Source organism: Nerophis lumbriciformis, linkage group LG03, assembly GCF_033978685.3.
Source record: "Nerophis lumbriciformis linkage group LG03, RoL_Nlum_v2.1, whole genome shotgun sequence".
NCBI lineage: Eukaryota > Metazoa > Chordata > Actinopteri > Syngnathiformes > Syngnathidae > Nerophis > Nerophis lumbriciformis.
This window is the reverse complement of record NC_084550.2, coordinates 16,597,788-16,611,119: the sequence shown is the minus strand read 5'-3', so window position 1 is coordinate 16,611,119 and position 13,332 is coordinate 16,597,788. Positions and strand designations below refer to the sequence as shown.

At 37.8% G+C, this 13,332-nt stretch overlaps 1 protein-coding gene across 1 annotated transcript in view; it reads left to right on the top strand.

Moving 5' to 3' along the window:
• The window catches only part of fstl4 (follistatin-like 4), a 375,104-nt gene that overhangs the window by 158,908 nt on the left and 202,864 nt on the right, over positions 1-13,332 (top strand). Inside the window, exon 4 of the mRNA XM_061934279.1 lies at positions 12,572-12,814. Coding sequence (XP_061790263.1) covers positions 12,572-12,814 — 243 coding nt within the window. The remainder of the gene's footprint in view (positions 1-12,571; positions 12,815-13,332) is intronic.

Below are 13,332 nucleotides of genomic sequence, written 5' to 3'. Positions count from 1 at the left end.
AAAAGCAGTCTTTTTCTCACAATGTGTGGACTTTTTTCTTATAAAATTGGGAACGATTTCTCATATTCTTTGTTTCTGTAATATTGCAATATTTTCTCGTAATATTATTACCTTTTTATGTAAAATTACATTTTTAATGCAAAATGGTGACATTTGTAATACAAAATTCTGACTTTTCACAATATTGCCAATTTTTTTGTTGTTCTTGTAAATAGTGACATTTTTTTGGTGTAAAATTATGACTTTTGTCATAACTTTGCCAAGTAAAATTCAGATTATTATTATAATATTGCCAAAATGTTAGTTTTCTTATAAAATTTTGACTTTTGTCGAAATTACGACTCTTTTCATAAAATTGCCAAAATTTTAAGCTTTTCTTGTAAAATTGCCACAGTTGAGTAAAATTCCAACTTTCATCATAATATTGCACAAATGTTACATTTTTCTTGTAAAATTTTAACTTGCGTTGAGTACAATTGCGACTTTTATTATAATTCTGCCAAAATTCTAAGTTTTTCTTGTGAAATCGTGACCTTTTTCTTGTGAAATTCCAACTTGTTTTTCACAACAAGCTTTTTTATGTTTGCATAGTATGTATATATTATTAATGTTGGAAATACAAATCTTTATATATCTAGAAAGGGTGGTCCTAAAGAGGTAGGCATTATTCAGAGGTCTCAAGAAGGTAACAAATACAAGAATGTGTGTGTGTGGATGCTTTGGATCCAAAAGGAAAAAGTACCTGCCTATTTTCTCTCCGAGTACCTTGAGGCAAAAATCATCATTTAAACATAAGAGCTGTCACTTGAATGGCAGCTCATGAATTATTCATGAGCTGTAATTCCGGGATGTTCCGTCCACGACTCTCTTGTCTGCTTCCGTATTGTCGCTGTCAGGTGCCGGCCGGGGGTCGTCGTTGGGATAAATCTCTTGAAGGGGATTATGTGTGACTGGAATAACATTCTGTTTACTGGCATTTTTATGGAGAATTCTTCTTATGAGTGATGTAATCTTCCCCGGATTATTTTGTTTCTGCCTCTTTTTTAGAGGAAAGTCTTCTCATAGGAAATATTATTAATAAAAATGATCTGTTCCAGGGTTCAAAATAGCCACCATACAACATTTCTGTACCTAACAAGGACCCATACTCAAAGTAGATATTAAAATACTATAATTATATTTTTTTATTTTTCTAAGCTTTTGACAGAACATTAAAAAAATAAATAAATAAATAAATATATATATATATATATATATATATATATATATATATATATATATATATATATATATATATATATATATATATATATATATATATATATATATATATATATATATATTATATACTAATATTAATATTAATACAAACAAAAATAAATATAAATAGGTGTGGAAAAAAAAATAGGATAAAACATTTTAAAATGATAAATATTCATCTAAAAATGTGGCATGCTTTAAATATTGTTAGTATTTTACTGTTGTACTCGTTACAAATATATTTGTTTATATTTTATGGTTTGAGTTTATTTGGAACTTGAATACAGATACAGTATGATACATCACATATTTTCATTTCTCTTTACATGTCCGAAAGGGAGTAGGAAGAAACAGAGCTTGTTTATTTCCTACCACTTTTCCACTTCATAGCAACTTCTAACAAATACAAAACCCAAAACCAGTGAAGTTGGCACGTTGTGTAAATCCTAAATAAAAACAGAATACAATGATTTGCTAATCCTTTTCAACCAATAATACAATTGAATAGACTGCAAAGACAAGATATTTAATGCTCAAACTGAGAAACATAATTTTTTTTTGCAAATAATCAATCAATAACTTAGAATTTAATGGCACCAACACATTGCATCGTCTTGCTGAAATAAGCAGGGGCGTCCATGAAAAAGACATTGCTTGGATGGCAACATATGTTGCTCCAAAACCTGTATGTACCTTTCAGCATTAATGGTGCCTTCACAGATGTGTAAGTCACTCATGCCTTGGGCACTAATACACCCCCATACCATCACAGATACTGGCTTTTGAACTTTGCGCCTATAACAATCCGGATGGTTCTTTTCCTCTTTGGTCCCGAGGACACGGTGTCGAAAGTTTCCAAAAACAATTTGAAATGTGGACTTCTCAGACCACAGAACACTTTTCCACTTTGCATCAGTCCATCTTAGATGAGCTCGGGCCAAGCGAAGCCGGCGGCGCTTCTGGGCGTTGTTGATAAATGGCTTTTGCTTTGCATAGTAGAGTTTTAACTTGCACGTAGAGACGTAGCGACAAACTGTTGTTACTGTCAGGGGTTTTCTGAAGTGTTCCTGTGTGGTGGTGATATCCTTTACACACTGATGTTTCTTTTTCATGCGGTGCCGCCTGAGAGATCGAAGGTCCGTAATATCATCGCTTACGTGCAGTGAAATTCTCCAGATTATCTGAACCTTTTGATGATATTACAGACCGTAGATGGTGAAATCCCTAAATTCCTTGCAATAGCTGGTTGAGAAATGTTGTTCTTAAATTGTTTGACAGTTTGCTCGCGCATTTGTTCACAAAATGGTGACCCTCGCCCCATCCTTGTTTGTGAATGACTGAGCATTTCCTGGAAGCTGCTTTTATACCCAATCATGGCACCCACCTGTTCCCAATTAGCCCGTTCACCTGTGGGATGTTCCAAATAAGTGTTTGATGAGCATTCCTCAACTTTATCAGTCTTTTTTGCCACTTGTGCCAGCTTCTTTGAAACATGTTGCAGGCATCCAATTCTAAATGAGCTAATTTGCAAAAAATCAAGTTGTCCAGTTTGAATGTTAAATATCTTGTCTTTGCAGTCTATTCAATTGAATATAAGTTGAAAAGGATTTGCAAATCATTGTATTCTCTTTTTATTTACCATTTACACAACGTGCCAACTTCACTGGTTTTGGGGTTTGTAATATTTATTCCTGCTTCATATTCTGTGTAGTAGAAGTGTTGCATCATAAAAATAAAAATAAATGGTGTCAAACTGTCTTGTTTTTTTTTATCAACATTTGTAGAGCGTGTGGTTATCAGTGTTGTGTTTTGTGGTCATTGATATTCCCTCCCAGCATGCACGGCGTGTCGCAAGTGCTTTGTAGGCCCGGGACAAGAGACGGACGGCGTGAATGCAATTACGCCGCGCGGCTTTCCCACTAACAGAATAACGTGGAGCGCCAGCACTTTTGACTTCAGAGGCGACGCACAACAAAATCTGCCCGCTGGGTCGGCGTAAATGTCACGCGGGCGCCCCCTGAGGAGTGCCGGCGGCCGACGGCGGCGGTCTGTGCGTTCGACCGCCGATGAAGAAACGATGCGTAAGGCGCCGAGTGCTTCAGCGACGGGGAAATTGTCTCATTAGGAAAAAGTCCCTGTGTGATTTTCGGACGTTACAGAAACAACACAGTGTGCTCTAGATGGCGAGGATTAAAAAGAACACTTTATAAAGGATCGAAAAAGCCCCGAGTTCAAATCCATCTTTCAGCGTCTAAACACCGCCAGGATTGAAGGATTGCAAAAAAGTTGGCACAGAGGCATTTTTACCACTGTGTTACATGGCCTTTCCTTTTAACAACACTCAGTAAACGTTTGGGAACTGAGGAGACCAATTTTTGAAGCTTTTCAGGTGGAAATATTTTCCATTCTTGCTTGATGTACAGCTTAAGTTGTTCAACAGTCCGGGGGTCTCCGTTCTCGTATTTGAGGCTTCATATTGCGCCACACATTTTCAATGCGAGACAGGTCTGGACTACAGGCAGGCCAGTCTAGTACCCGCACTCTTTTACTATGAAGCCATGCTGTTTTAACACGTGGCTTGGCATTGTCTTGCTGAAATAAGCAGGGGCGTCCATGATAACGTTGCTTGGATGGCAACATATGTTGCTCCAAAACCTGTATGTACCTTTCAGCATTAATGGCGCCTTCACAGATGTGTAAGTTACCCATGCCTTGGGCACTAACACACCCCCATACCATTACAGATGCTGGCTTTTCAACTTTGCGCCGATAACAATCCGGATGGTTCTTCTCCCCTTTGGTCCGGAGGACACGACGTCCACAGTTTCCAAAAGCAATTTGAAATGTGGACTCGTCAGACCACAGAACACTTTTCCACTTTGCATCAGTCCATCTTAGAATAGCTCGGGCCCAGGGAAGCCAACAGCGTTTCTGGGTGTTGTTGATAAATGGCTTTTGCTTTGCATAGTAGAGTTTGAACTTGCACTTACAGATGTAGCGATAAACTGTAGTTACTGTCAGTGGTTTTCTGAAGTGTTCCTGAGCCCATGTGGTGATATCCTTTACACACGGTTTTTGATGCAGTACCGCCTGAGGGATCGAAGGTCACGGGCATTCAATGTTACATGCCGTGATTTCTCCAGATTCTCTGAACTTTTTGATATTAGGGACCGTAGATGGTGAAATCCCTAAATTCCTTGCAATAGCTGGTTGAGAAATGTTGTTCTTAAACTGTTGCTCACACATTTGTTCACAAAGTGGTGACCCTCGCCCCATCCTTGTTTGCGAATGACTGAGCGTTTCATAGTAGCTCTTTTTATGTTCCAAATAAGTGTTTGATGAGCATTCCTCAACTTTCTCATTCTTTTTTGCCACCTGTGCCAGCTTTTTCGAAACATGTTGCAGGCACCAATTTCCAAATGAGCTAATATTTGCAAAAAAATAACAGTTTACCTGTTTGAATGTTAAATATCTTGTCTTTGCAGTCTATTCAATTGAATATAAGTTGAAAAGGATTTGCAAATCATTGTATTCTGTTTTTATTTACCATTTACACAACGTGCCAACTTCACTGGTTTTGGTTTTTGTACATTACTTGGTTTAAATGATATTAGCACAGTATTTTTAGAATTGTGCAACAAACATAACATAACTACGGCATTTGAGTGCACTGCTTAGTGTTGCGTCTCAACTTTTATTGTCAATTTTTGTAACTAATGTGAGTGTTTGGCCACTTTTCAATGACTATATTTGTAACTACACGTAAATAAATGTGTTTATTTTGCTTGCTTAATAAAATAGGCATGTAAAAGAGAAGTATTGTTGCAAGTTACTCACAAATTCCACAGGAGGGCGCTGCAGCATCCCTAGTGTTGATACAGGCTTCAGGCTGTGTATTCATATTAATGTATATTAATCTGTCCCTCCCGGCTCCTCTTGCTGGACATGTCGGGCATGGACATGTATACTAATAAGCTGCCAGAGGTCCATTTGCAGCCTGTGTCCTGTTTCCTGGTATCTCCTCCACGCTCGGGCCACACAGGCCTTCTGGCCATGGCATGCTCGTCGTACCTTGAAGGCGCTGGGCAACTTCTGTGGGCTGACGATAGCAACGAGGGCTTCATACAAGAATAATTCATAAACAAAAGCAGCCAGAAATCATCCAGATGGTGGCCTCAAAGGTTCAAATTACACCTTTGGGACTTTCGGAGGTTTTTGGCGCCCCCTGGGGGTTGTGTTATAAAAGCTTTACAAGACATGCTAGCATACATTTATATAATCGTTAGACACCTGATTATTAACTTACGGACAATTACTTGTTCAATAATTCACATACAAATCCTAAAGTTACACTACATGTTTTATAAAGATGTGTGAGAAATTACAAGTCAGTTTGATTTATGGTGTTCAGTAGGTGCGCCAAAATAAGTGATTCACATCCAAATTGGGATTCTTATTCATCCTAATTCTAAATCGATCCATCTTTAAAAACGAAACATTGTTAAACAAATACAAACAAATGTCTCAAAGGGCTTGTGCAGCCCTTTGAGACATTTGTGATTAAGGGCTATGTAAGTAAACTTTGATTGATTTTGTGTCAGTTTTTAAAAACATGTTTCAGGCCATCTCCATGCAACCAAAAGGAGCTTTTCTACCCTGTTACCTGTTTTGGAGAAGTTTCATTATGATTATTATACCAAACAATACATGGCGAGAATCGAATCGTCACCCCAGGAATCGGAATCAGATCGAATCATTCGGTACCCGAAGATTCACACCCTTAATATATATATCATCAAAACGTTTAATATATACAATAGAGGTGCGCTAAAAGATCAATTCACATCCGGATCGCAATTCTTATTCATCCCGATTTGTAAATGGATACATAAATTAAAGGTATTTTATCATTTTTAATAAGAATCCATTTTTAAAAACAGATTTTTAAGCCATCTCCATGCAACCAGAAACATATTTTTTTTAAACCTGTAACCTGTTTTATAAAAGCTTCATTATAATTATTGTACCAAATAATACATGGCAAGAATCTGTTTGAATCAAGAATTGATTCTGAATCGAATCGTCACCCCAGGAATCGGAATCAGATCGAATCATTTGGTACCCGAAGATTCACACCCTTAATATATATCATGGGGACTGCGTGGCGCCATTGGGAGAGTGGCCATGCCATCAACCTTAGGGTTCCTGGTTCGATCCCCACCTGTTACCAACCTCGTCACGTCCGTTGTGTCCTTGGGCAAGATACCCGAAGATTCACACCCTTTATATATATCATAAAAAATATTATAATATAATATATAAATAGTATACCAAATAATACATTGAAAGAATCAGTTTGAATTGAGAATCATGTTGAATTAAGATTAGATTCTGAATCGAATCGTCACCCCAGGATTCGGAATCCGATCGAATCATTCGGTACCCAAAGATTCACACCCTTAATATATAGCATGAAAAATATTATAATATATTATAATACATAATAGTATACCAAACAAAAGGGAAAAGCGGTAGAAAATGGATGGATGGATAATACATTGAAAGAATCAGTTTGAATCGAGAATCGTGTTGAATTAATAATCGATTCTGAATCGAATCATCACCCCAGGATTCGGAATCTAATCGAATCATCCGGTACCCGAAGATTCACACCCTTATTATATAGCATAACAAATATTATAATATATAAATAGTATACCAAACAACAGGGACAAGCGGTAGAAAATGGATGGATGGATAATACATTGAAAGAATCAGTTTGAATCGAGAATCGTGTCGAATTTAGATTCGATTGTGAATCGAATCGTCACCCCAGGATTCTGAATCTGATCGAATCATTCGGTACCCGAAGATTCACACCCTTATTATATAGCATAAAAAATGTTATAATATATTATAATATATAAATAGTATACCAAACAAAAGGGACAAGCGGTAGAAAATGGATGGATGGATAATACATTGAAAGAATCAGTTTGAATCGAGAATCGTGTTGAATTAAGAATCGATACCCCAGGATTCGTAATCCGATCGAATCATTCGGTACCCAAAGATTCACACCCTTAATATATAGCATAAAAATATTATAATATATAAATAGTATACCAAACAAAAGGGAAAAGTGGAAGAAAATGGATGGATGGATAATACATTGAAAGAATCAGTTTGAATCGAGAATCGTGTTGAATTAAGAATCGACTCTGAATCGAATCGTCACCCCAGGATTCGGAATCCGATCGAATCATTCGGTACCCGAAGATTCACACCCTTATTATATAGCATACATTTTTTTATATTATAATATATAAATAGTATACCAAACAAAAGGGAAAAGCGGTAGAAAATGGATGGATGGATAATACATTGAAAGAATCAGTTTGAATCGAGAATCGTGTTGAATTAAGAATCTATTCTGAATCGAATCGTAACCCCAGGATTTGGAATCCGATTGAATCATTCGGTACCCGAAGATTCACACCCTTAATATATAGCATAAAAAATATTATAATATATAAATAGTATACCAAACAAAAGGGACAAGCGGTAGAAAATGGATGGATAGATGGATAACACATTGAAAGAATCAGTTTGAATCGAGAATCGTGTTGAATTAAGAATCGATTCTGAATCGAATCGTCACCCCAGGATTCGGAATCTGATCGAATCATTCGGTACCCAAAGATTCACACCCTTAATATACATCAACAAAAATATTATAATATAATATATTATAATATATAAATAGTATACCAAATAATACATTGAAAGAATCAGTTTGAATCAAGAATCGTATCCTCATACGGAATCGTATTAGGTGCGAAAATTCACACTCTTAGTTTTTGACATGCTTTCAACTTTTTGTGTGCAGCACTTTGTTGCAACTTTGTCAGAGAATATTTCCTAAAAAACTTGCTGATACTTAAAAGTACTCACTGATACTTCTAGAAGTACTCACTGATACTTCCAAAGTACGCAGGCGTCTTTGAGCGGGAGCGCAGTGGAGAGATGGCACCCTCTTAGTGGCGGGCGACACTCTGATCCACTTAGGCTGGCACGGAAGCAAATGAAGATCTTTGGCTGTCAAAAAGAAAAGACGGCCAAATTCCAGACCCGTCTAGTCCCCGCAGCGTAATTGTAGCGGAGACAAAACACAGCGTGGTCCTGCAGAGGCGTGATTACCGTGCGCAATAAAAAAAAAACGGCCGTTCCCCGAGGACTGGAATGACCAGTAAAAAGAACAATCCTGACCGCCTAGACGGGCAGGATTACCAGATGACATTTTTAGCCGTTTAAACAAGCCCAGAGACAAAGGCGAGCGTAAATGTCAAGCGTGTAGCTAACGATTATCCTCGCTTGTCGCCTTTATCTTTTATTTTTTGTAGCCGTTATCTTAGCGCGTCTTCATCGCTGCCGAGACGGGAGGCAGGGGAAGGGATGAGGAGGTTCTCTGAGGTTTTTTTTTTTTTTGCAGAAGTAAAAAAGAAGAGCGGCTTTCGGGTGAGTGCCGCCCGAGGCTGCCGTGCTAAGCGTTTAATCTAACACGCTCGGAGAAAACTAACCGTCTTGTAATCGCCGGCGACCTTGGCGTGAACACAAAGGTCGCCGGGGGAGGCGGCTCCTTTGCATTTCCCACGGACCCCCGACGATAATTCCACTGGATAAGGAGGAAATGAATGTCTGGCCCCCCCGAGCGAGGATACCTGGCATGCTACCAAGAGCGCATTCATAATTATGGAATAGAAGCTACATTACGATAAAAGAGCAGTCGCCGCGCAGGCTAACCAAGCTAACATTTATCATCTTAATTATGAAACATTTATCATCCTAATTATGAAACATTTATCATCCCAATTAATGACCGACACTCACGCCTCGAACATCGGATACAAAATGTCATGGAACTTTAACGTCATTGCACCGAAAAAGTACAACAAAACAAAATTTTTGGTGGAAACCCAAAATAATGATTTTAATAATAACTACATGAGGCAATTGCTGTAAGAATGTAAGAATAGTTTCAATGTTGGAATGGTTTTAATGTTGAAGAGTTTGAATTTCCAGGAAAACGGGAATTTTGTTTGGAACTTGGAAAAGTGTTAGTTTGAATGCCCAGGATGAGTGGAATGTGTTGACGTTGGAATGGTTTGAATAGGTTGAAAAATGTGGGAATTGTTGCAATTTGGAAAAATGTCCCATTCATTTCAAAGGGAGATTCCTGGAAATTTGGGAATTTTGGGAAAAGCGGGATTTTTTTTGGAAAATGATTAGAAGCATGAATGTCTTAAATGAGCTGAATTGGTTGGTGTTAGAATTGTTTAAATCTGGAAAGAAATGTTGAATTAGTAATGTTTTTTAATTGAGAAATTCCTGGAATTTCGGGAAAACCAGGAATTTTTATAGTTCCTTAAGCAATTGGTTTTTGTCCTGAATAAGAGGGGTGTTTTGACAGTGGAACGTTTGAAATGGGTTGAAAAGTGTGAAAGGAGTAGTCTAACTTAAGAAGGGTGGGAATAGGTTACCAAAAAACGGGAATTCCTGGAAATTTGTTGAACGTGGAAAAATAGTTGTTTGCATGTCTAGGATGAGTGGAATGTGTTCATGTTGGAATGGTTTGAATAGGTTGAAAAATGTGGCAATTGTGCAACTTGGAAAATGTCCCATTCATTTCAATGGGAGATTCCTGGAAATTTGGGAATTTTGGGTAAAGCGGGATTTTTTGAAAATGATTAGGGGCATGAATGTCTTGAATGAGCTGAATTGGTTGGTGTTGGAATTGTTTAAATCGGGAACAATTTTTTTAAAGTAGTAAATGGTATTAGGGAATTTCGGTAAAATTGGGAATTTTTTTGAAAATGGTAAAAAAAACTTGAATGGTCTGAATGAGTTGAAATGGATGGTGTTAGAATTGTTTAAATCGGGCAATAAATGTTGAGTTAGTAACAGTTTTTAATTGAGAAATTCCTGGAATTTCGGGAAAACCAGGAATTTTTATAGTTCCGTAACCAACTTTGGATAAGAGGAGTCTTCTGACAGTGGAACGGTTGAAATGGGTTGAAAAATGTGAAAGGAGTAGTCGAAATTAAGAAGGGTGGGAATAGGTTACCAAAAAACGTGAATTCCTGGAAATGTGTTGAACGTGGAAAAATAGTTGTTTGAATGTCTAGGATGAGTGGAATGTGTTCATGTTGGAATGGTTTGAATAGGTTGAAAAATGTGGGAATTGTGCAACTTGGAAAAATGTCCCATTCATTTCAATGGGAGATTCCTGGAAATTTGGGAATTTTGGGTAAAGCGGGATTTTTAAAAAATGATTAGGAGCATGAATGTCCTGAATGAGCTGAATTGGTTGGTGTTGGAATTGTTTAAATCGGGAACAATTTTTTAAAGTAGTAAATGGTATTAGGGAATTTCGGGAAAATTGGGTATTTTTTTGAAAATGGTAAAAAAAACTTGAATGGTCTGAATGAGTTGAAATGGATGGTGTTAGAATCGTTTAAATCGAAGAAATGTTGAGTTATTAACCGTTTTTAATTGAGAAATTCCTGGAATTTCGGGAAAACCAGGATTTTTTTTTAATAATTCGTTAACCAACTTTGTTTTTGTCCTGAATAAGAGTGTTTTGACGGATGGAACGGTTGATATGGGTTGAAAAATGTGAAAGGAGTAGTCGAACTTAAGAAGGGTGGGAATAGGTTACCAAAAAATGGGAATTCCTGGAAATTTTTTGAACGTGGAAAAATGGTAGCCAGAAATCATCCCGGATGGTGGCCTTAATTATGGGAAATCCGGGATTTTTTTTTTAATTGTTGAAGTACAACACACAATTCCTGAACAGGCTGAATAATTTGAAGTTGGAACAGTTTGAATCAGATGAAAAATGTGGGAATTGTGGAACTTGAAGAATGCCCCATTGATTTAAAAGAGAATTTCCCATAAAATTGGGAATTTCGGGAAAATCTGGATTTTTTTTTTTTAAATGGTAAAAATCTTCAATGGTCTGAATGAGTTGAAATGGTTTGTGTTGGAAGTGTTTAAATCGGTCAAGAAATGTTGAATTAGTAACCGTTTTTAATTGAAAAATTCCTGGAATTTCGTGAAAACCGGGAATTTGTGTAGTTCCTTAACCAACTTGGTTTTTGTCCTGAATAAGAGTAGTGTTTTGACGGTGGAACGGTTGAAATGGGTTGAAAAATGTGAAAGGAGTAGTCGAACTTAAGAAAGGTGGGAATAAGTTACCAAAAAATGGGAATTCCTGGAAATCTGTTGAACATGGAAAAATGGTTGTTTGAATGTCTAGGATAAGTTAAATGTGTTGAAGGTGGAATGGTTTGAATAGGTTGAAGAATGTGGGAATTGTGGAAGTTTGAAAAAATGGCCAATTCATTTTGAATGGGGCAAATGCAAAAAAATAAAATAAAAGGAATTATGGGAAATCTGGGATTTTTTTTCCCAGAATTGTTGAAGTACAGCACAATTCCTGAACAGGCTGAATAATTTGATCTTGGAACAGTTTGAATCACATGAAAAATGTGAGAATTGTGGAACTTTGAAGAATGCCCCATTGATTTAAAAGGGAATTTCCCCAAAAATTGGGAATTTCGGGAAAATCTGGATTTTTTTTTTAAATGGTAAACAACTTGAATGATCTGAATGAGTTGAAATGGTTGGTGTTGGAAGTGTTTAAATCGGTCAAGAAATGTTGAATTAGTAACAGTTTTTAAATTGCGAAATTCCTGGAATTTCGGGAAAACTGGGAATTTTTATAGTTCCTTAACCAACTTGGTTTTTGTCCTGAATAAGAGGAGTCTTCTGACAGTGGAACGTTTGAAATGGGTTGAAAAATGTGAAAGGAGTAGTCGAACTTAAGAAAGGTGGGAATAAGTTACCAAACAATGGGAATTCCTGGAAATTTGTTGAACGTGGAAAAATGGTTGTTTGAATGTCTAGGATAAGTTAAATCTAATCACCTGTCAGCTGTGTCTCGCCGTCAGCACATGCCCCGCCCCCGTCCGATGGTGCTCGTCCTCAGCACCATAGACAGAGGCGGTGACCTTTGCTCCTGCAGGCGCGCTGGCCACACCTCCCTCCACACCCTAATTTAGAGTTTATTTCATTTTTAAGACCACATTCCTCATGCTTCAAAAAAAACCTGAACCACTTTGGGCTAGGAGGCAAGAAAAAATTGCCTCTCAGGAAAAGACCTTAAATTCCGGATCTGGATCAAATGTCGACCTTTTAGAGTTCAGCCATCAAAACCTGTTTTTTACAGTCTTTCTGTCTATCCTCCCAGCATCCTCCGACCCTGACGGCGGTGCCTGCCGGAGGACGTACTGCGGCCGCGGTCGCCAGTGCGTCCTGATGGCGGGCAGCGGGCGGGCCGAGTGCGTCTGCCAGGAACAGTGCCGGCCCTCCTTTGTGCCGGTGTGCGGCTCGGACGGACGCTTCTACGAGAACCACTGCGAGGTTTACAGGAGCGCCTGCCTGGAGAGGAGGCGGATCTACGTGGTTCACAGCAAGGACTGCTTCTTCAAAGGTAGGCGCTGCGTCTTTATCAATCAATCAATCAAACTTTATTTATGAAGCGCTTTTCACACACACACAACATACACAACATACACACATATGCAACTATATGGACCAATTGATTGCATGGCTGAGTACAGAGGAGACATGTGAGTAAACACTATCACAGGAGCCATCTGCACCAGGACGTCGCCAGACCATGGCCTCCAGGACGCTGACACAAAAGCACCCCTACAATCACGGGTGATAACCCCTGAGGCAGATGGTTCATCTGAGGAATGTTGGAAAATAAAAAGAAGAAAACTTATAAAATAGTAAGAACCATGTGTAGAGATAAATAATAAAATACAAGTAAAACAGTGGAAGATTAATAGAAAAAATAAAAATAAAAATAAAATAAAATAACTGTGTGTGTACATACAGTTGTAAAGAACATAATGTCATGGCGGTCTTGAGTTTCCAATCATTTCTACAGCTCTTATATTTTTTGTGATAGAGTGATTGGAGCACATACTTGTTGGTCACAAA